General features: G+C 38.4%; 1 protein-coding gene across 4 annotated transcripts in view; it reads left to right on the top strand.

Annotated features, from left to right (window-relative positions):
- The first annotated feature begins 2,463 nt into the window (after nucleotides 1-2,463).
- DDC (dopa decarboxylase) overlaps nucleotides 2,464-23,911 on the top strand; it is a 130,405-nt gene continuing 108,957 nt past the window's right edge. Inside the window, exons 1-2 of one of the 4 annotated variants that reach the window (XM_072598170.1) lie at nucleotides 16,906-16,997; nucleotides 20,426-20,721. Coding sequence is in view for 1 of the 4 variants with exons in the window: in XM_072598166.1 (XP_072454267.1) it covers nucleotides 2,597-2,697 (101 nt within the window). In the remaining 3 variants the exon portion in view is untranslated. Of the gene's footprint in view, nucleotides 2,698-3,175; nucleotides 3,330-16,905; nucleotides 16,998-20,425; nucleotides 20,722-23,911 lie in introns of those variants that run through there. The other 3 variants (XR_011964621.1, XM_072598166.1, XM_072598168.1) reach the window with 3 other exon arrangements.

The raw sequence follows: 23,911 nt of genomic DNA, 5'->3' as shown, positions 1-23,911 counted from the left end.
TGATATTCTCAGAATGTAGATTGAGATTAAAAAAAATCATGGCCAATGGGGCAATTTATTTTGACTGGCTGTACACATTTACAACTGAGGTTTTGTTTTTCAGTGGGTTTGGGATGGAAAGGACAGAAGGAAGAGTTTTATTGAAAAAATTTAATTAAAAAATTGTAAGTAATCTATACTAGCTGCTTTAGCTTGCTCACCTACTCACACACCCTCTTCTCTTTCTAACCCCTTGTAGTCTTCTTATCCCTTCACCAATGTCTAACTGATCACCCCTTATTCAGTTACTCTCTCCTCTCTTGACTTCAGAGATCTTTGCTAATTGTGTGGCCCTGGGTAAGGTATTTAATCTCTCTAGGCCTCAGTTTTTCCATCTGTAAAGTACAGAAGTTGGACTCATTAACCTCTCCTTTGCAACTCCAAAACCTGGGATCCTGAAAACTCTTGGCTCACATGGTTCCCAAGCTAATCCTTCTAAAAGTTTCCTCTGCAGACTCCTCAGACTCTTTCTGAGCCCCTTTAAGGTGAGTGTTCCCAACGGGTATGTCCTTAGCCAATTTGCTTCTCTCCTTTCATTCTTTCCTTTGGAAATCTTCGATGATAACACATGTAAAGTATTCTTTAAAACTTAAAGAGAACACTGAGCAATCTCACTCATTTCCACAGCTTAGCAAGGGTTGGTTGGAAGCTGGTCTAAGCAGGGTAAATGGGGAAACATAATGTGGGTAACATTTGCAAAAGCAAATGTAGAGTTGTGGTCAAAGTGCATATTGTTATGAGAGCAGATAATGTATATGGGTGAGTACAGTAGTGGGGAGCATATAGGTATCCATTTGGGAAATGACATGATCATCATGGGGTAAGGGTATATGTCTATAGGAGAAGCTCTCATGACCTGCTTACTTGTATTCCCTTTCTATGTATGCCAGTATTGGAGTACACAACAATGGAGAAGACACCTCTCTAACTCACCCTGAAGACTTCTCCCAGCAGAAGGGGCAGATGAGAACAATTTGTTCCAAAGGACAAGAAGGCAGCTGAAGCAGGTGCTCTGAAGAGCCTAGAGTTTGGTCACACACTGAAGACACCAAGGTCATCCACTGCCTTCCTGGGCCATTGCCAGGCATCTTGACTCTTGTCTTGGCACTAGACGTTGATGACACTAGAAGAGAAAATGAGGCTGACCACTTTGTGCAATTCTGCCTCACTTAAATCCAATTCACACGAATCAAGACATCCCCCATGATGTTACTGGATCTCTTTGAAAATGAAGGACAAAACAACAAGAAAACAACACTAGATTGAGAACCATAAAACCAGATTCCATACTGGAAAGTCTATTTGAATCATGGGAAGCTAAGCTTGCCTCCAAGTTTCTGTTTCTACAGAAAATTTCTTGACAAGAGGGCAATGAGAAATCTGATATAAACCTTTCACTTACATACATTATGATGATCTCAATTCTCTGCTCCAAAACCTTCAATAGCTTCTTCTTCTTTCTTCTTCTGTTTCTTCTCCTTCTCCTCCTAGTTTCTTCTCCTCTTCCTTTTTCTTTTTCTTCTTTCTCTTCTTCTTCATCTTCTTCATCTTCTTCTTCATTCTATCAGGTTAGGTTAATACTCAACCTCCTAATTGAGGGCACAATTTACCCACAATTTGACTCCACTAACCCTTTTGGGACATAGTTCATACTACTCTACTCTCCAAAAGTATTAGACTACTCATTGTTCTACATATACACTGTGGCTTTCTCACTTCCATGCCTTTGCTCATGCTCTGTCTTATAACTGTCCCATTTTCTGATCCCCATTCTTTGAAGCATAACAAAAATGCTATTTTCTCCATACAGCTTTTCCTGACCCTTAGAGGCAATCTTTCTCTCTCTAGCCTTTGTGTGGTACTTATACCTACATTAGTCTCATACTACACATTATTTTTTTATGTAGAGTATGTGCTTTCCAGTATATTATGTGTAAATTCACAGGGTTTGTCTAAATGCAGCTCATAGAGTGGATAAATAGTTATCTTTGGAATCTTGCCCACTCCTCTGAAATCAGACTTTGATTTCTGCCTTGAGGAAAGCAAGAGGAGTTGCAAATGAATAATAAGTAAGATAATTTCTCCAAGGAAGCAGCAAACAGAAAACCAAGTTATATACATTAGAATATCCACAAAAGTTGTTGTTGGTCTGTCCTTTCAGACTTTTTCTGATCTCATTTGGGGTTTTCTTGGCAAAGATACTGAAGTGGTTTGCCATTTCCGTCTCCAGCTCATTTGACAGATGAGAAAAATGCAGCAAACAGGGGTTTAGTGACTTGTCCAGGGTGAGGACAGATTTGAACTGAGAAGATGAGTCTTCCTGACTTCAGGACCAGCACGCTATCCACTGTATCTCTTAGCTTGCCCACAAAAGTACACAAAGTCAATGCGTTTTCCCAGTGAGAGGGGGTTATCTCAGCCCAACCAAGAGAGATTCCCTTATCTCACACAAAAGGAAATGCTCCAAAGTCTCTAGAAGGAGAAGTTGCAAACCAGGGACAGATTGAGGACATAGATTTCCCCTGCATGCCTCCCTTTCAAAGTCCTTTCTCTTTCTATGGATCACTCCCCAAAGAGATTCTGGAGCCTCTTGTGTGTATCTCTCAAGGCAGGAAAGAAGCCTCTCTTCTCTAAAGCAACCTCCGCCCATTTATGCAGGTAAGCAGAGGGTACTTATTTTCTCCACTAATGAGGAGAGTCTTATTCAAATGTTCCATACTTGAAGCCTGGATTGCATGTATTGTCTGTATATCTGGCATCCTCTCCATATGTAAGTTCCATGGGGGTGGTGATTATGTCTTACCTATATTCTGTATCTCCACGTGTGTCTAGTATAGTGTTCTACAAACTATAAGTGCTTAATAATGTTTATTGAATTTAGTGGACTGAGTGGAATTGAACTGAATTGAATTGAATTAAATTAACTTGTTCACCCAACTAATCCTTTTCTAGATTAGTTCTTTATAGAAAGTAGACTATGTCCATTGAGAGGAAGGGTGGTATCTCAGAACCAATATTCTTTTTTCCGACTTACTTTTTCCTCTTAAAAAAAATTCAGTAGAGGAGAGGTTTCTCAAGATGTTATGACCTTTCTTACCATGCAGAGTTAATGATTAAATGTGACGGGAGAGTGAAAAGGTGAGGGCCTGAGATGTATGTTTTTAACCTGCAAAAGTGGGTGCTAGTCCAAGTTCCATAGTTACTGATCTCCATTCTCCTCATTTCCGGAGGTCTGACAGGCTCCGTGAAGGTTCTGAGCACCTTAGGAAAGAGTTCAAATTCAGGACAAAGTAAGTCAAAAAGATCCATTCTCAAAGCTGAATGATCCATTCTCAATTGAAGTATTATTGCTGGAGAAGGGAATGTTTTGTACCTGGAAACTTGATTTTGCTGAACAATGCTATTTTTAAAGATTCTTTTAATTATTAACTGAAGGTTAGACTTGGAGATAGTCTCACAGAATTTTCTGGGAATTTCTATTGATTGTTTATCTTCTGCAAGTAAATGTTAGAGGGACTTTCAATTCTATGATATAGTTTCCTATAACCTGTATTTGTTTTTATTTTAAATAGGTGTTAAGTGATTTATGTTATTTTAAATTAATATTTTTCTTTTAAATTGAAAACAAATGATGAAATAAATAAAAACAAATAATGAAATAAATATGCAAAATAAAGAGACATATCTAAAAGCCTTAACACATATGATACTGTGCATTTTAAGAAAATATTACCAAACTAACAAACAGCAACAAATTTATGTGTTTTGTATCTCTTTCCAAGTTTGTCTCTAATTCTGTTACCTCTGACTTTGTTATATACGTACATATAATTTTAATATAACATTTAGATAACATAATTTGGCAATTTTCTAATTATTAGACATCTAGGTTACTTCTAATTTTCTTCTACTTTTATAATAAAATTCTTGAACCTTTTTTAAGGTTGGAGGGAATTTTAAATGTTTTCAATGCTGGAGGCAATGTGGAAAAATTGGGACCTTAATTCATTATTGACTAGATCTATTTCCAAAGATGATTAGGGGAAAAGAAAAGCACCCATATGTTCTACAATGTTTATAGAGACTCTCTTTTTTTTTCTTTTCTTTTTTTTGAGTTAATAAATTAATTTGATTTTTATTTCAGAACTTTTCTTTAACATGGTTAAAGCAACAATTGAAGCATTAGTTGTACATTATTAAAGATAAAATCATCACAATTTTGTGCAGTTCTACATTTTGCCATTTGTAATGTTCATGTGGATTGGAACCAAGGTTGCTTAACTGCATTTTTATAAACAAGATTGGAAGTAGTAGAAAATAATTAGATTAGAGGTACAGTAGCAAAGCATTAAAAATGCTACAGCAGAAGAAAAGTAAGAGGAACAATATTATTTTCTAGAATATCTAAAATACAGGTACCTGATTGTAACATTTTAAAAAATCTGTATTAGTTATCTTAACCATAATGGCTTATGGGAAGAGTAATTTAACTACTGGAAATGTGATGCCATGAAAAGCAAAACTCTTAAAAGGTTCACAACTATAAAATCAGTATAAGGCTACAAATACAATTTACAGCTTTAACACAAAGCTGGGTTAAACAGTAATATTCCTAGCCGTAATACAATAATACAAAGGCTCTCGTGCAGCATTTGCTTCTTGATTCCCAGTAAGGTTTGTGTGTCGAATACAGAAGATGCTGAGTAAACTACCCAAGTTCAGCAGAGACACAATTGCTTGAATTTTAAACTTCTAGGGTAGCATGATCCATTAGATTTTTCATAATATGATGCCATCCTTTTGAGTATGTGTTTAAAGATGAAAGTGGGTATGATTGTTAATAGTAACTACAGTCCCAGATGTTCAAAGTATGTTTGCAACTTGAGAGTCCTTCAAGTCAATTACATTCTGATCATGGATTTCACAGATGTGCTCAGCGAGAAGACCATTACTTGCTGAAGAATTGTCTTTCACTATAAAGGTTATCCTTCCATTTAAAAAAAAATGAATCCAACATATCCTGTACTATCTTTGTGCAAAAAATCTGGGAATTACAAGGATGCCTGTCAATTGGGGAATGGCTAAACAAGTTGTGGTGTATGTTCATGATGGAATACAACTCTGCTATAAGAAATGATGAGCTCAACGATTTCAGGAAAATATGGAAAGATTTGAATGAAATAATGATGAACAAAATGAGGAGAACCAAGAGAACACTGTATACAGTAACAGCAATATTGTTTTAAGAATAACTTTGACCAAGTAATTCTATTATAAATACCCAAATTAACTACAAAGGTCCTATGAAGGAAGATGCTCTCTGTATTCAGAGAAGGAACTGACATATCTGTGTGGGGGTGGGGGGGTGTTTGATTCTAATGATAGCCATTAGAAAAAAAGAAAGTTATATGATGACTTTCATGTGTATTTAAAAGGAGGAGCAAGTCGTACATAATAGATCTGCACTTTCAGTTTCAGTTTCTTTTTTTTATTCCACTTTGCTATGAAAATGCTTTATAATAAATATATTTATATAGAATATAATATAATATATAATATATAATAAAGTTCTTATAATGAAATTAATTAGTGAAATAGTATGGTTAATTTTCTGTCTCATTGTTACAGTTTGCTCTATGAAAAGTTTACATTAGTCTGCAATACTAATGTAGGTGCCGGTTTTCCTGAAGACCTGCTAACATTGAATTCTAACATTTTCTGCTATTTTTGACAATTTAATCAGTGTTCTAGTAAGATTGTCTTGATTTGCAGTTTACTATTAGAGTATTTGAGTCTTTTTTCATGTGGTTATTAACAAGTTATGTTTCCTTGTTATAAAATTATCCATTCATTTCCTCTGATAATTTCTCCATTTGGGTCATGTATTCAAGATATATACTGATATAGATTCTGGATTTGCATGGAGTTTTATCAAAAAGTAAAACCTTATTGAATAATTTATTTTCTACAAAAATTTCCCCCAATTTTTTTCATTTTTGTTTTTTAACATTTGTAATACCTATTGATTTTTCTACAACATATTATTTATTAGACTTCTGTTCTAAGATTTTAGTGTACAGTATGACATAACGATCCATATTCATTTTTCTTTTATTTTTTTTGCCATGCAGTTATCCAATTTTCTCATCAGTTGAAAAAAAGATTTTTTAGTATCCTCCCTTGAATTTTTACATATGTTTGTCAAACCCTAAACTCTTATATACATTAATTTCTATTCCTAGGTTCTCTGTTTTGCTCTTGATACTCCTCTCCAAGTCTAAACCTTCTACATGTGTTCTTGATCCTATCCCCAACTACCTTTTCCAACAGATTTCCCTTTTAATCATTTCATATGTCTCTGTCTCTCTCTCTCACACACATGCATGTTCACATGCACAACCACACACACACACACACACACACACACACACACACACGCATTTTCCTATTCGTGACTCTTTCCCTGATTCCTTCAAAGATGCCCCAAACTTCACCATACTAAAACAAAACAAAACAAAACCAACCTTCTCAAGCTATTATCTTAAAGTTTTCATCTCCAGTCATCCTGATGAATATCTGGTCATGGGATTCAGATGGCTCTGGAGAAGAAGTGAGGCTGGTGACCTTGTACAGCTCTCCCTCACTCAAAACAAAGTCAAGTGCAAGTCATGTCATTTCTCTGATGGCATGATCTTCTTTGGTAACGAAGGACAAAAATAAACAATCCTTTTCACAATCTCTCAGAAAAAGCAATCTATGCTCATTGCCTACACTTCGTCTCCCCTTTTCCCACACTAACCATGGGGCTTTTCCACACTAACCTACGGGGCTTGGTCCTCTCTTCTCCCTCTATACTATTTCAATTAGTGATTTCTTAATCTTCTATGGATTCAATTTTTATCTCTAGGCTGATGATTCTCAAATCACTTGTCTAGCCCTGACTTCTCTAATGCTCATCTCAAATTAGATGTCTAGAAGACATCTGAACTTAACTAATCCAACAATGTACTCATTATATTGTCTCCCCAAACTGTCCTATTGCTGTGAATATCCTCCTATTAACATACCTTCCTACTGTCCAAAAATCTCCTATTACCACCATACTCCCAGTCACCCAGGCTCCCAACCTAGGTACCTTCTTCCACTCTTCACTCTCTCTCACCTTCCTCTCTCCATAACCAATCTCTGCTGCCCAAGGCTTGCTGATTTTACTTTCATAACATCTCATCTATTCCGTCTTCTCTCTCCCTGACACTACCACTACACTGACCTAGGAACTCACCATCTCATATCTGGACTATTGCAATAAGTTGCAGATTGATCTCTCTGTTAAAAGTCTTTCCCCACTCCAAAGCATCCTCTATGCAGCTGCCTTGCTACCCTTCCGTACCTCAATAACTTCAGCGGCTCCTTATTTCCTTTAGGGTCAAATTTTTAGTCACTACGTACTCAAAATCCTTCATAATTGACTCCCCTCCCTTTCCAGCCTTTTTATATCTTAAGTTACCTTTACATATTCTGTGATCCAGTGACACTGGTCGTTTGGTTGTTCTTCTGACAAGACTCTCCATCTCATGATTTTAGACACTTTTGCTCGCTGAACCCCATGCCTGGAATTTTCTCTGTCTTCATCTCCACCTCTTGGTTTTTCTGCTTCCTTCAAGTCCCAACTAAAATCTCACCTTTTACAGAAAGACTTTCCTGATTCCTCAATCCTAGAGCCTTCTCTCTGTTAATTATATTCAATTTATCTTATATATAGCTTATTTGTACATAGTTCTTTGCATGTTGTCTCCCTCGACACCCTGAGAGCAGGGATTGATTTGCCTTTCTTTTTTATTCTCAGCTCTTAGCACATGGCACCCTGCCTCTCTCACGTAGTAAGCCCTTAATAAATGTTTATTGAATGACTAATTTTGCAACCCTTTGTGATCTGCCTTCTGATCTCATTACTTAACTGAAATGTCTTCATATTTACCAACAGTCTCAGAACTAGAAAATATGATTGTATTTCCTCAGTCTTCATCCTTCTTCACCTCTCTGAAGAACTGGACTCTGTTGATCACTCTTTTTTTCCCTGGATACTCTCTCTTTTCTAGGTATTTGTGTTCTGGTTCTTCTCTCTCTCTGACCTTCTCTCCTCCCTATTAGTCCTTCGTTGACTCATCATCGTAACAGAAAGCACCCTGACATACAAAGGAGGGTCTGCTGTACAGGTTCTTTGATCTGCTTTTCTAAAAAGAAAGCCACTTTTGAGGGTTCATCATTTTAATCAAGCACATTTATCATTCATTTACTTTAGGGGAAAAAGTCAGCACCCTGAACTTCAGAGAAAATGCAGAGAAATCAAAATCAACAGACATGGCTTTCAACTGTCTGACATAAGAAATACATGCATTATAGATTAACAGACAAATTCAACTGTCTGGCCATTACATACATACATAGTTAACAGAGCAAGAAGCATCAACATCTGGATTTTCAAAGCCAGAGTGGGGGCAGCTTCCTTAGTGGCTATCCAGTGTCTCGTCTGGCTAAACACTTCCAAAGAGTAAGCCCCAAAGTAAAACCTCACCTCACAGTATTTATACACTTTTCAGAGCTAGAGGGCAGGATCCTCTGATCTAGTATCTCCATAGAAATGAACAAAAGGTATGGACCTCCCCTAATCAAATTCCCCTTAATGGGAAGGTCCATTATTGGGTGGGGAAGATATTTAATCTCATTAAGAAGCAAAATTATATTAACGATAAGCAAAAAGGCATTATTTTTTTATTTAACTTTTAACATTTATTTTCACACAATTTTGGGTTACAAATTTTCTCCCCTTTTATCCCCTCCCCCCCTCCAAACCCAAGCATTCTAATTGCCCCTGTGACCTATCTGCTCTCTCCTCTATCCTCCCTCCCTGCCCTTGTTTCCGTCTTCTCTTTTGTCCTGTAGGGCCAGATAGCTTTCTTGACCCCTTAACCTGTATTTCTTGTTACCCAGTGGTAAGAACATTACATTTGGTCCTAACACTTTGAGTTCCAACTTCTTTAGCTCCCTCCCTCTCCACCCCTTCCCCTTGGAAGACAGGCAATTCAATATAGGCCATATCTGTTTAGTTTTGCAAATGATTTCCATACTAGTTGTGTTGTATAGGACTAACTATATTTCCCTCCATCCTATCCTGTCCCCCATTACTTCTATTTTCTTATGGTCCTTTCCCTCCCCATGAGTGTCGACCTCGTATTGCATTCTCCTCCCCATGCCCTCCCCTCCATCCTCCCCCCCACCCTGCTTGTGCCCCTGTCCCCCACTCTCCTGTATTATGAGATAGGTTTTCCTATCAAAATGAGTGTGCATTATATTCTTTCCTTTAGTGGAATGTGATGAGAGTAGACCTCATGTTTTTCTCTTGCCTCCCCTCTTTATCCCTCCACTAATAAGTCTTTTGCTTGCCTCTTTTATGAGAGATAATTTGCCCCATATAACTTCTCCCTTTCTCCTCCCAATATTTCTCTCTCACTGCTGGATTTCATTTTTTTTTTAAGATATGATCCCATCCTCTTCAATTCACTCTGTGCACTCTGTCTCTATGTATGTGTGCATGTGTGCATGTGTGTGTGTGTGTACTCCCACCCAGTACCCAGATACTGAAATGTTTCAAGAGTTACAAATATTGTCTTTCCATGTAGGAATGTAAACAGTTCAACTTTAGTAAGTCCCTTATGACTTCTCTTTGCTGTTCACCTTTTCATGGTTCTCTTCATTCTTGTGTTAGAAAGTCAAATTTTCTTTCCAGCTCTGGTCTTTTCATCAGGAAAATTTGAAAGTCCTCTATTTCATTGAAAGACCATTTTTTCTCCTGAAGTATTATACTCAGTTTTGCTGGGTAGGTGATTCTTGGCTTCAGTCCTAGTTCCTTTGACTTCTGGAATATCCTATTCCATTCCCTTCTATCCCTCAATGTAGAGGGTGCCAGATCTTGTGCTATCCTGATTGTATTTCCACAATACTTGAATTGCTTCTTTCTAGCTGCTTGCAATATTTTCTCTTTCACCTGGGAATTCTGGAATTTGGCCACAATGCTCCTAGGAGTTTCTCTTTTTGGATCTCTTTCATGTGGTGTTCTGCAGATTCCTTGAATATTTATTTTGCCTTCTGGTTCTAGAATCTCAGGGCAGTTTTCCTTGATAATTTCATAGAAGATGATGTCTAGGCTCTTCTTTTGATCATGGTTTTCAGGTAGTTCCAGAATTTTTACATTGTCTCTCCTGATTCTATTTTCCAGGTCAGCTGTTTTTCCAATAAGATATTTCACATTATCTTCCATTTTTCGAATCTGTGCGGTATGTTCTGAGATATCTGTCTTTCTCATAAAGTCCTTAGCGTCCATCTGTACCATTCCAGTTTTGAAAGATCTATTTTCTTCAGTGAGCTTTTGAATCTCCTTTTCCATTTGGTTAATTCTGCTTTTGAAAGCATTCTTCTCCTCATTGGCCCCTTGCACCTCCCTTGCCAGCTGAGTTAGGCTAGTTCTCAAGGTGCCAATTTCTTCAAGATTTTTTTGGTTCTCCTTTAGCAGGGAGCTGATCTGCTTTTCATGCTTCTCCCTCTCCCTCTCATTTCCCTTCCCAGTCTTTCCTCCACCTCTCTAACTTGATTTTCAAAATTCCTCTTGAGCTCTTCCATGGCCCGAGCCCATTGGGTGGGCTGGGACACAGAATCCTCGATTTCTGTGTCTTTGCCTGATGGCAAGCATTGTTCCTCCCCATCAGAAAGGAAGGGAGGAAGTGTCTTTTCTCCGCTAAAATACCCTTCAATAGTTTTATTTCTTTTCCCTTTTCTTGGCATTTTTTCCAACCAGTGGCCTGACCTCTGAATGTTCTCCTCGCACCCACCTCGCCTCCTGGTCCTCCCAGCCAGCGTTTGGGGACTGAGATTCAAATGCTGCTTCCCGCCTTAGGGTTTTTGGCGGGGGCAGGGCTGCTATTCAGTGTGAGAATTAAGTTCAAATGGTCAGGTCAGGGCAGGGCCGCCTCTCAGGCTCTGTTCCCTCAGGGGGTTTATGCACAGACCTTCCACAATGGATCCAGGCTCCCGCCCGCTTGGGGAGCCCCTGTCTGCAGCCGCCTCTCAGCTTCTATCTCCCGGGGGGGCCCGAGCCATGGGGGCACCCCACTCCCCTCTCAACCCGCCAAAGAGACTCTCTCACCTACCCCCGTCAGTCACCTGTTGGTGGGGGGGCTTGTGCCGCTGCTGGAGATCCCGTCTCTGGAGCCTTCTCAGATCTGTGCCTCTCGGAGCCGCGGCCGCCGCAGGTCCGGTCTGGGTTCCGCGTCTGCAGCGCTACGGATCTTTTGCGAGAGGTTTGCATGTCCCTCTGTGGGTGGGGGGACCTGCGTGGCCGCTGGAGATCCTGTCCCCGTAGCCCTCTCGGATCTTTTCCTCACGGTGTCGTGGCCGCGGCAGGGCTGCCCTCTGCTCCCCATCCCGGCACCCAGTCCACGGCGCGAAGGACCCCCCGCGAGAGGTTTGCAGGTCTCTCCGGAACAGAAATCTCCCTCGCTCCAATATTCCGTGGTCTCTGGGTGCAGAATTCGCCCTGGGTTAGTCCCCTCTAGCCATTCTGTGGTTTGTGGGTTCGGAGCTATGTGTATGTGTGTCTTTCTACTTCGCCATCTTGGCTCCGCCCCCCAAAAGGCATTATTAATACAATCATCTATATCATACCCATAACTGTGGGTTACCCATACCCTAAGGATAATAGGATAATGAATTTAGAGCTTGAAGAGATCTTTGAGTGCAGCCCTTCATTTCATAGATGAGGAAGCTGAGGTCCAGAATAGTTAATCAGTTTGCTAGAGTCACATAGCTACTCATATGACTATAAATAGCTTTGATTCCTTCTTCTGAAAAGTCCCTTCTGAAAACTACTTGATCATATCTTTTGATCACTTATTAACTAGAGAATGATTTCAATTCTTATAAATTTGATCCAATTCTTCATATGTTTGAGAAATGAAACTTTTATCAGAGACTCTTGCTATAAATTTTTTTCCCTTCAATTTCCTGCTCTCCTTCTAATTTTGGCTGCATTGGCTTTCTTTGGGCAAAGGTTTTTTTTTTGTTTTTTTTTATTTAATGCAACCAAATTAATCCACTTTACATGATTAAATGTTCTCTGTCTCTTGTTTAATCATAAATTCTCCCCTTATCCATTGATCTGACAGGTAAACTTTTCTATGCTCCCCAAATTTGCTTATGATATCACTCTTTATGTCTAAATCACAAATCCATCTTGACCTTATCTTGGTACATAGCGTTTTATACCCAGCTTCTGCAAAACTACTTTCCAGTTTTCCTAGCAATGTTTTGTCAACTGACTTCTTGTCCCAAAAGCTTAGACCCTTGGATTTATCAAACATTAAATTACTGTGGTCATTCACTACTACATATCATGTGCCTAATTGATTCCACTGACCTCTCGCTCTTTCTCAGCCAGTACCAGATTGTTTTGATGATTATTGCTTTGTATTACAATTTGAGGTCTGGTACTACTAGACACTTTAAAAACTGATTCCCTTGATATCCTTGATCTTTTGTTCTTTCAGGTAAATTTTGTTACTTTTTCTAGCTCTATAAAATAATTAGTTTGATTGGTATGGCATTGAATTGGTAAATTAATTTAGGTAGAATTTCCATTTTTATCATATTGGCTTATCCTACCCATAGGCAACTACTATTTCTCTAAGTGTTTAGATCTGTCTTTATTTGTGTGAAAAGTGTTTTGTAATGGTGTTTATATAGTCCCTGGGTTTGTCTTGGCAGATAGCCTCCCAAGTATTGTCTGTAGGTATTTTAAATGGCATTTTTCTAACTATCTCTATTGGAAATTGTTGTTAATATATTGATTATTTATGTGGGTTTATTTTATATTTGTAACTTTGCTGAAGTTGTTGATTATTTCAGCTAGTTTTTTAGTTGATTCTCTAAGTATACTTTCATGTCATCTACAAAGAGTGATAGTTTTATTTCTTCATTGTCTTTCTAATTCCTTCAATTTCTTTTTCTTCTCTTATTTCTATAGCTAGCATTTCTAGTACAATACTGAACAACAGTAGTGAAAATGAACATCCTTATTTCACTCCTGATCTTACTGGGAAGGCTTCTAGCTTTGTTAAACCCATTACAATGGGGATTGTAACCCCCATTATAAATAATGCTTGCTGAGTTACAAATACTACTTATCATTTTAAGGACAGTTCCATTGATTCCTGTGCTTTCTAGTGTTTGTTTGTTTTTTTTTTTAATAAGAATGAGTGTCGTATTTTTCCAAAAGTTTTTCTGTATCTATTGAAATAATCATATTTGTTACTGTTATTGATATGATCAGTTATGCCCATACTTTTCTTAATATTGAACCAGTCCTGCATTCCTAGTATAAATCCTACTTGGTTCTACTATATGATCTTTGTGATATATTGTTGTAATCTCCTTGCTACTATTTTATTTAAAATTTTGCATCAGTATTCATTAGGGAAATTAGTTTATAGTTTTCTTCCTGGTTTAGGTATCAATACTATATTTGTGTCATAAAAGGAATTTGGTAGGGCTTTCTCTTTGCCTATTATCTCAAATATTTTATATAGTATTGGAATTAATGGTTCTTTAAATGTTTGGTACAATTTGCTTTTTAATCCATCTAGTCCTGGAGATTTTTTTCTTAGGGCTTGTCCATTTTCTTTTTCTGAGATAGTGTCATTGAAGTATTCTATTTCCTCTTCTGTTAATCTGGGAAATTTATATTTTCTCAATATTCATCTTTTTCTCTTAGATTATCAGATTTGGCATATAATTGTGCAAAATATCTCCTAATAATTGTTTAAATTTCATCTTCATTGGTGAATTCACCTTTTTCATTTTTGATATGGGTAATTTGGTTTTCTTCTTTCTTTTTTCAAAAATCAAATTAACTAATGGTTTATCTATTTTATTGATTCCCTACCCCCATAAAACCAGCTCCTAGTTTTATTTATTTATTATGAAGCATTTCAAGATATAAATTTTCCCCTAAGTATTGCTTTGGCTACATCTTATAAATTTTGGATATTGTATCATTGTTGTCATTCTCTTTAATGAAAGTATTTACTGTTTCTGTGATTTGTTCTTTGACCCATTCATTCTCTCAGATTAGATTATTTAGTTTCCAATTAATTTTAATCTATATTTCCATGACCCTTTATTGAATATAATTTTATTGAATTATGATCTGAAAAGGATGAATTTGATACTCCTGCTTTTCTGCATTTGTTTGTGAGATTTTAATGCCCTAATACATCATCAGTTTTTGTGATGTACAACTGGGATGGGGGTACTTCTAACTGAAATAGCAAGTAGGGGTAACTGTCTCTTTTGTTTACATTTCTACCTTTAATGTCTTCCTCTCTTATTGCTATTATTAGCATTTTTAGACATATGTCAAACAACTATGGGGAAAAGGAACATACTTCATTTACTGTTGTGTTTATTTTTGAAAGCTTCTCGTGTTTCTCCATCGCAAATAGTGCTAGCTTTTTGTTTTAGATACATACTTTTCTATCATATTAAACAAATACATCAGATCCCTGAAGAATGGTCTTTTGGTGTCCAACTGAAACCTTTTAGTGGTGGGAAATTCACTACCACTCAAGAAAACTCAATTCATTTTGTAACAGTTATACTTGCTAAGAAAATCTGAAGACAGCTATTCCATACCTCCACCCTCATCTTCTCTTTACCATTTTCTTCAACTACTCCTTGAATGCTATCATTTCAAATCCCTCTGTAATCCTGATAGACCTCTCCTTGTTATGTTTCACTTTGTCAAAATTCTTCCTAAAACTTGACAGTAAGAACTGAACGGAATGTTCTGAATGTAGTTTGACCAGGACAAAGTACATATGTGTCATCCTGGACACTCTGCCCCTTCCTAACCAGTTTTAAGTGTGAGCCAGCTTTTTTTGTCTTCTGTGTCATTCTTCTGACTCATGTAAGCTTACAATTCAACAAAACCTTTTTTAAACCTTTTACCTCCTCCCAGAGGAAATTTTGCTCTGCCTTGCAACCTCTAATGTGTACTTATACAATTGACTTCTTGAAACTAAGTGTAGCATCATGCGTTTATCCTTACTGTATTTCACCTTATTAGACATGGTCCATTATCCCAGCTTTTTGAGATCTTTTTAGATTCTGACTCAGTTATTATCCAACGTATGAATTATTCCTCTTGGCTTTGTGTCATCTACACCTACCTTAATTCAAAGCATTCATTAAAATGGTGAATAACACAGGATTAAGGATATATCCCTTGGCCATTTCAACTGAGCTCTTCCTCAAGGTTAACATGCTGATACCTTTTGGGATTGGATGTAGTGGTGTCCTAGTAAATGTTTAACAACTGGTTCTCTGGGAGGAAATGTATATAAACTCACTTTTAAGTTTAATCTGAGTTATTAATATATTCTCCATCACTTTTACAAGTCTAGATAATCAATAAAATAAATTCAACCTTACTTTGTAGTGTTTGCTGATTTCTGAGTTGTAAATGTTCACAGTGAAAATTTAACAGTTGGGTCAAACAGTTGGTTTGAGCTGATTCAAGAACAATCCTAGTTTGGCCACATAACTAGATTCAGATCTACCTGTGTTACTTATTTCAGGAATTCTCAGTGTTCACAGTGAAAATTTAACAGTTGGGTCAAACAGTTAAGTTTGAGCTGATTCCAGAACAATCCTAGTTTGGCCTCATAACTAGATTCAGATCTACCTGTGTTACTTATTCCAGGAATTCTCAAAGTCTCTGGTCTAAGAACCCCTTAAAAATTATTGAAGACTTTTCTTCAAAGTGTTTTATTGATGTTTACTATATTAGAATTGATGTTTACTATGTACTGTTGATGACTACTATATACGCAATTAAAATTATTATTACATAGCATTCTATCTACATATTATTATAGCATATCTATGCAACTATATAAATATAATATAATATATCTTTGACTATGTGGCCCCCTTGGAAGGGTCTTGGAGACTCCCAGGAGTTTCTCATGCCACACTTTGAGAACAACTGTTCTAACCCATATCTCTCTTTTTCACAAGGGAAGTATGAGAAACTTAATATTTTTCTAAAATCTAGCTGATCTGTATCTAAAATATTACTCTGTGCTACCAGCCTAGCAACCCTATCAGAAAAGGATATGAGGTTAGTCTGACGTGATATGTTCTTGATGAAGCCAAAATAGCTTAGTGATCAACATCTTTTCTAAATGCTCAAAAATCTTATCTCTTTAATAGTGTATTCTAGAATTTTTCCAGGCATCAAAGTCAATATAACAGGCCTTTATACTGAAGACTTGTACTTCTTTTTCAAAAACTGGGAGAAGGCTTGGCCATCTGCAGGCTGTGGTTTCTGCAGTTTTCCATTTTACCACAGTTTTTCATGGAGCATTGTCAGAAATTCAATAGTCACATATTCCAGATTGTTTAGAACCTCTGGAGAGTTAAGGCCATTGAGAGCTGGTAACTCCAACTCACTGAGAGTAGCTAGATGCCCTCTTATCATTGCTTCATTTATCTTGAACTTCAGTCATTTTTCAGTTGTGTCAGATTCTTGGAGACCCCATTTGGGATTTTCTTGGTAGAGATACTGAAGTGGTTTGCTATTTCCTTCTCCAAGATAAGGAAACTGAGGCAAACAGGGTTAAGTGACCTGTCTAGGGTCACACAGCTAGTACATGTCTGAGGATGTATTTGAACTCAGGAAGATAAGCCTTCCTCACTCCAGGCCTGGCACTCTTATCTAGTGTGCTACTTGGTTGCCTGGTTACCTCCTTGTTCATTATTTTTCTTCTATCTCTGCCACAGTGAACATTCTCCTCAGTAGCAGAAGTGGGACTGAGAGTAAGATTGTGCCAGTGAAAGATAGAAAGGTAGAAAGAGCTCCTGAAAAGAAAATCCCTTTATCACTGCATTCTCTCCAACCTTCTCTACCTCATTTAGTCTTAGAGTTACTATCACTAATGAGAGGTTAACAGTGACTCATCCAAGTTTACCCTGGCAGCGAATGTGTGTCAGAAACAGGACCCGATTCTGGACTTTCAGTGGTAGGAAAAAAAATAGCAGCAACATTTTCTCTTAAAAATGGAGCTGTTTAACCTTCTCTCCAACCCTAGAAGCATCTTCTCAGATCTTCTTTCCCCCAACAATAGCTTTAAAAGTTGATCCTGTCTTCCTTGGCACTGCTTCTCAGACCAAAGAATTCTGAGCTTCCATGCTCCTGACACCACTTCTATAGAACTGTGCTACTTCTTCCTATTCCTCTTTAATTACCTTTCCTTCCTCGTATTTTCTTTGTCTTTTAAAATATGTTCCGGCCAGTGAGTTCTCCAACCTTCAGGATTCTACTCAGTCTGCTGCCATCCTGCCTTTTTTGTCTTATCTCAAGCTGCTAGTGCATGGTCTATGTTTTAGTCAAAATGGTATATCTCCTGTTTTCTATACGTGCCATCCATTTCCCCTCCTCCAAACCTTTATTTATACGATCCCCATGCTTAGTATTCCATCTCTCTCCCTCTTGGACTGAGTGCTACATCCTTTAAAGCCCAGCTCAGATACCTTCATGCAACTTTCCCTTTGTTGATAGGAACCTTCCCTCCTTACCACATCCCCAGTCCTCACATAGCCCATAGATTTTTTCCATATCTCTAATGTGCTTATGATACAATATTGGGTGGCATATGTCTGTGTTTGGGATATATACCGCCTCTTCTAGATTATCAGCTCCAAGAGGGCAAAGACCTCACCATCTCACTTTGATATCTCCTTCAGCACCTAATGTAGTTGTGCTCTGGATGAGGCACCACAGTAGTAGAATGGAAAGAGACTTGACTCTAGAATCAGAGGGGCTAGGTTCAGGTCCCACCTCTGATCTTTACTACCTTTGCAACCATGGCAAAATCACTTATCCTCTTTGGGACTCAGCTTCACCTATAAAATGAGAAAGTTGTTATACTGGCTGGCTGCTGAGATCCCTTTCAGTTCTAGACCTATGACATTATAAATCTTTCTGGATCCTCTGAGTGCCATTTCTCCCAAACTATTTGTATTTATTCTTTGTATAATAACTTGTGTCCTTTTGTTAGAAAGAGGTTCCTTGGGAGGGATTAGGGATTATTTCTTTCTTTGTATTTGTATTTCCAGGGCTTGGCAGAATACTTGTCACAGTTAGTGCTTTATAAATGCCTATTTTAAATAAATTATATATCCTTTACATTTAGCTTATACATCATTCTAAATATATTTTTTTCTATAGCATTCCTCAGGGCCTAACTAAGACATCACCACAAAGTAATAAAGGTTTCTCTCCTCACATTCTCTCTATTAAGGGCAGCTAAGTATCAGAGTGGATAGTGTGCTGGACCTGGAGTGAGGAAGACTCATCTTCCTGAGGTCAAATCTAGCCTCAGACATTTATTAGCTGTGTGACCCTGGGCATGTTACTTATTCCTAGTTGCCTCAGTTTCCTCATCTATAAAATGAGCTGGAGAAGGAAATGGCAAACTGCTCCAGTATCTCTGCCAAGAAAACTTTAAATAGAGTCATGAAGAGTCAGATATGACTGAAAAATGCCTGAACGTTTCCCAATTAGCTTTTCCTGTTTTGAATTTTTCCTTGCTTTTACATGCCTAGCTCATTTCCATTCATCTCACAAGCATTTTAAAGTGATCACTATGGCATTTGGTACTGTGCTAGCCCCTGGTGTTACAAAGGTTAAAAACACTTTGTGCCTGACCTCAAGGAGCTTACTTTGTTCTCAGAGATATATAACATATACAGATAAGTATAGTACAAAGGTAAGGAATGATGGGTTCAGAAAAACTTGAGGAGGAGAGAATACTTTCAGTTGGGGAGTTCAGGGAGGGTATCATGGAGGAGGTGGTACCAAACTTTATTCCCTTGGAATAAAGGTATCTGCAAGGTGGGAATGAGAAGGAAGTGCATTCTGGGAATAGGAGACAGCCTTAAACCAATGTCCTGAGGTGAGAGATAGAATGTAGAGTCTAGGAAGTCATAGCTCATTTAAGCTATAGCATAGAGGCAGTAAAGGGGTAAAATAAAACAAGATATGGAAGACAAGAAAATGTAAAGTACAATATGTCCCATACCTTCAAGAAATGTATCATCTAGTCAGAGAGCTGAACCCAAGACATAGGAAACAATCAGTGGAAACAGAAGACAGCATATCATTTTATAAAGTCAGTGGGTTGGATTTAACGAGTTTTCAGGGTCCTTCAAGCTCTGTTGTGTTGACCTATAATGAAGTGTTAAGTTTTTTGTTACACATGGCAGCCCCACCACCCCCAGAAAGGCAAATGGGGAGGGAACTGTTCCCAAAGAGCAGTCCTGACACCCAGGGATGGCCACTATAGGAGGAGGGCAGAAGCCCACGAGGAACCGCATAGAGGGTCCCTTTCTTTCTCCCCTTCCTATCCCCTAATTATCCCTAGCTCTTTGGGCTGGCTAGTGAGTCAGCTAGAAAACAAGCTTCACACTCTGATCCAAGATGCCCCAGCCCCTCAGGGCTCAAACTTATATAGAATTTCAGACAAAGGGCTGACTGACGCAGCAGGAATAGGAGGCTGCCCCCTCATCCATGGTGTGAGGCAGTTTCATTGTTCAGAGATTCTAGATCACTGAAAGGAAGTTATTTTCTGACTTGTCCAATAAGGAATAAGGGGTGGGGACCCAGGAAACTTAATTCTAACTGTGCCACAGCTAGGGACGGTGATGAGGCCCTGTCTCCAGGTCAGTTGAGCCTTCAGGGTTAGGGCTGGTTTTCATCTGTTCCCATCCTCTATCTACATCCTCACCCCAACCTTGTCATCATGGGCCAGGGCTGAAGCTTCCTGGGCTCCCTTCTATGACCTCTAATGAATATATCTGGCCACTTGCTTTTCTGCTTCTTTACTCTCTTTCCTAATCAAGAAACACTTTCAAGATGTCACAGGCTTAGAGGCAGCAAAAACTCTGGACTGGGCAAAGATTCTACCAGGAGCTATAGCACAAGATTAAAAGAAACAATTAGAATCAAAGAACTGTAGGATGTCAGAGTGGGAAGGTGTCCCAAGGATCATCAAGGCCAATGTTCCCTTTAACACCATTCTGTAAACTGGGAATGGATGCTTAAAGAGTAAAAGAGGAGAGGTCATAATGAAAATAAACTTCTAGAAATTTGGGGATGGAGAGGAGACAGGAGTTAGGATAGGCATTAGGGGAGGCAACCTGTATAATAGGCAGGGAAAGGAAGAGAGGAGAGCTAAGATTTCCACTGAGTTGATTTAAATAATCATTTATTAAGCACCAGCTACTCCACTGGGTCGGGCTATGAGATGAAGATACAAAGGAAAATCATATAGTAGTCCCAACGGATGAGGAGGTTACATTTCATTGGAAGGAAAGAAGATGCACTGAGACAAGTAAATCAAAATGCAGCCCTGGCCTCAAACCTGGAGCAGGGCGGTGTCTGCCTTCCAAAAATTTATTCTCTTTTCTTGAAGTCTCCATGAACAGAGATTGTATCCTTTCTTGAAGCAGAAATGAAGAAGACTGCTTGGCCAAGCCAAAGCTCTCATATCAACTCTAGCTCTCTCACAGGTAGGCAATGTTAAGTCAATGTTTTCTCTACCAATGCAAAAAGTCTTATGTAAATGCTTTAGGTCTAAAGTCAAGGTTATACTATATATATATATATATAAAGTAAACGCATAATAATTTCAGAGTGGCGACCAAGAATCGGGGAAATTAAAAGGCCTTGGGTAAGAGATTTGAGGTGAGCCTTCAAAGAAGTTAGAAATTAGGCAGAGGTGTGAAGGAAAAGCATTCAGGCATTGGGGAATGGACTGCTCCCGTTCTATCCCTTTGTCAATCCATCCTTCCCAACACTGCCTGAGAAAACTTCCTAATGTACTGCTTATAAAAGCATGAGTAGTTCTCTTTTGCCTACCAAATAAAGTATAAACACGTAGTCCTGAAGTTCAAGGCCTTCTGCATTCTGGTTCTGATCACTTTAACTCTATATCAGGGGTTCTTAATCTGGGATCCATGAACTTGGGTTTGTTTCTTTGCTTATTTTTAAATCTCATCATGCCAGGAATGGATTCTTCTTATTCATCCTCCATCTTTACTTGTTGAAGTTCCTTCCCCCCAACCCCTGCCCCATGCACTCTTCCTTGAACCTCCGAAGGTCCCACCCCCAGATGAAGGTGACTTCCCTCTTCTCAAATTTCTCATAGCACTCTGTCTAAACTTTTGCTTTAGTTCACTCTCCTTATATTATAATCTTATAGTTATTTGTTTATATACCTTTCTTCCCTATGAGACTGTGTCCAGTCTAGTCCAGATCTGGCAAAACAGATCATGCAGAACTTAAGGGTTCAAATAAATAATCCATTTAAGAAAATAAATCCAAATATCCCAAGCAAAAACATCTCCTAAGGCTGTTCAAATGAAGTTTAGGAAGGTAAAATCCATTGGATTGTAAACCCCTTAAAGGCACGGATTGTGTCCCTAGCACTTAGAACAGTACCTGACATATAGCAGGCACTTAATACATGTTAGTTGAATGAATAAAATTAGATTAAATGCTTTGGCAAGGAGGTAAAAGCAGTGTGCATTAAGGTTCCTTAAGGCATTAGGAATTCACATGACAAAAAATCTGAAAAACCAATTTTTTTTATACTTCTAGACCAAAGGACCCTCGGCTATATCCCAGGTCAACCCACCTAAGGGTGAAGTTAACCCAAAATATCCGTCTGCATCACAGATTTCTTGGTGACACCAGTCCTGGCTGGAGTTGTAAGAAAATGAAAGGTTAACTCACATCTTCTCAGTTTCACTAGTTTCCTGGCCCATAATAGTCCTTGAGCTGCTTGAAGGCAGACTGTGCTATGTATCTTTGTATTCCCAGGACCTAACAGAGGATCTTGTATAGTAGGGGCTTATTAAATGTTGTATATCCCTGAATTAAGAAGGAAGAGATCATTTAAGAGATTCATTTTGCTAAGACAATCAGATAAGCTCTCGAGGTCATATACAATCTCTCAGTCAAATTGATTCTTTCTGACCATACTTTCTCTGTCTCCTTTGTACAAGCATTGGGCTAATCCATACTTCTTGGGTTTGGAGTGCCTCTATCTTTCAGATTCCATGGTCTCTGAGGATAGGACACCTCAAATTTGATACAGATACAGTGGAAAAAAGGGTTCAGAAGGTCTTGTCTTAATTCCCTCTCACTGGACAAGTTAAAGAATTAGCTCAAAAGAGCTTGCATTCTAATAGGGAACTTGTAAAGGCAAAAAAAAAAAAAAAGAGAATGAATTTCTAAATAGTGGTGATTTCAAGAACCAGGACAAATAGGAAGAGAGATATTTTGCAGACAGGGAATATGCTCAGTAGTTGCCTCATGTTGTAGGTGATAAACTTGGCATCGGAGAACATATAAAGATATTCCATGTATATTGTTTTTCTAAGACAGTCATGCATCCAGCCACGGAGTGGAGTCCAGGTTAATATGGCTTTTCCTAACCCAGTAGACAGTTCCTGCTGTTAAGAATGATTAGAGAGGCTCCATACCATGTACATTAGATACCAATATGGTTCTTATATGTCTGCTTGTTGCCTCCTTTGCTCATATATCCCAAATCTCTGTTCTGACCCAAGGGATTTGCTTTGGTTGTGGTGTAAGTTAAATTCTAAAGCCCTCCTCCTTAACCTTATTATAACTAAAATTAGTTTCACCAGCCACTGCCTGACACTGAAACCTAATCTTCTTATTTGAGCATTACCACAATGAATTGTGATTGTGTGTTTATTCTGTAAGGCACCTGTGATCAGCACAGTGCTCTGCTGGGAATACCCTAAGCACAGGCCCTTCCAGCCCCATTACCCTGCTTCCCTTTTCCCCAGCCTTCCTTTCCAGTGTCTTGCTCTGTCCTGTGTCCTCTGTCCCACTCTCCCAGATACCCATCTTACCACTACACCTATTTTGGGGAGGACTTTATTAATTTATTAATGCTGAGTGATCTTCTTATACCTCACAGGATTATCTGCATAGTAAAAGGGTACATCTGAAAACTGCACAACCAAAAAACTAAAGGGAATGAATTTCTAATGCTGAAATTTCAGGTACCCTGACAAACAACAAGGGGAATATTTGGGGGTTCAGAAGGTCTACTTGATGCTTGCTTACATAATAATATGTCATTCATTCCCTAATTTACTCACCTATAAGACTTCCCCTGCTGCCAGCCTCACTCTAACCCATAAGCAACCTGCCTTTCAGCAGGATTTTATCAACACTTATCTCTTTATTGTATGTATACAGGGTGTCCCAAAAGTCTCACTGCAGTTTTAAACTTTAGTGACTTAAAACTGCAGTAAGATTTTGGATTACACCCTGTGTGTACGTACATACATGTATATATAAACATGTATGTTCATATATACGCACATGGATACACATATATACTTTATTTATTTTAATGGGCATTTATTATTTCTTCCTCTCCGTGCTCATGATGGCTGCATTTCGTCTATTTCAGCTGATCACGAATGGGTGTTTTGTTGGTCCTTCATTCTCAAAGAGGACCCATGACATCACTATTCAATTCAAAAAGCCTTTATTTAGTGCATTCTTTGAGGAAGGCATTATTGAAAGGTATCCGCCTTCTAATCAATGGAAATTGTACTCATGCATGCTTCTCATCACTAGTCTCACCACTGTCTCCAGAGAGAACACCACCCCTTCAAGCTAGTTGCAGCTATCAGGGTAATAAGGCAGGGAATA

Source organism: Notamacropus eugenii, chromosome 3 (genome assembly GCF_028372415.1).
Source record: "Notamacropus eugenii isolate mMacEug1 chromosome 3, mMacEug1.pri_v2, whole genome shotgun sequence".
Taxonomy (NCBI): domain Eukaryota; kingdom Metazoa; phylum Chordata; class Mammalia; order Diprotodontia; family Macropodidae; genus Notamacropus; species Notamacropus eugenii.
Note: the sequence above shows the minus strand (reverse complement) of the source record. Positions and strands in the feature narration are given on the sequence as shown.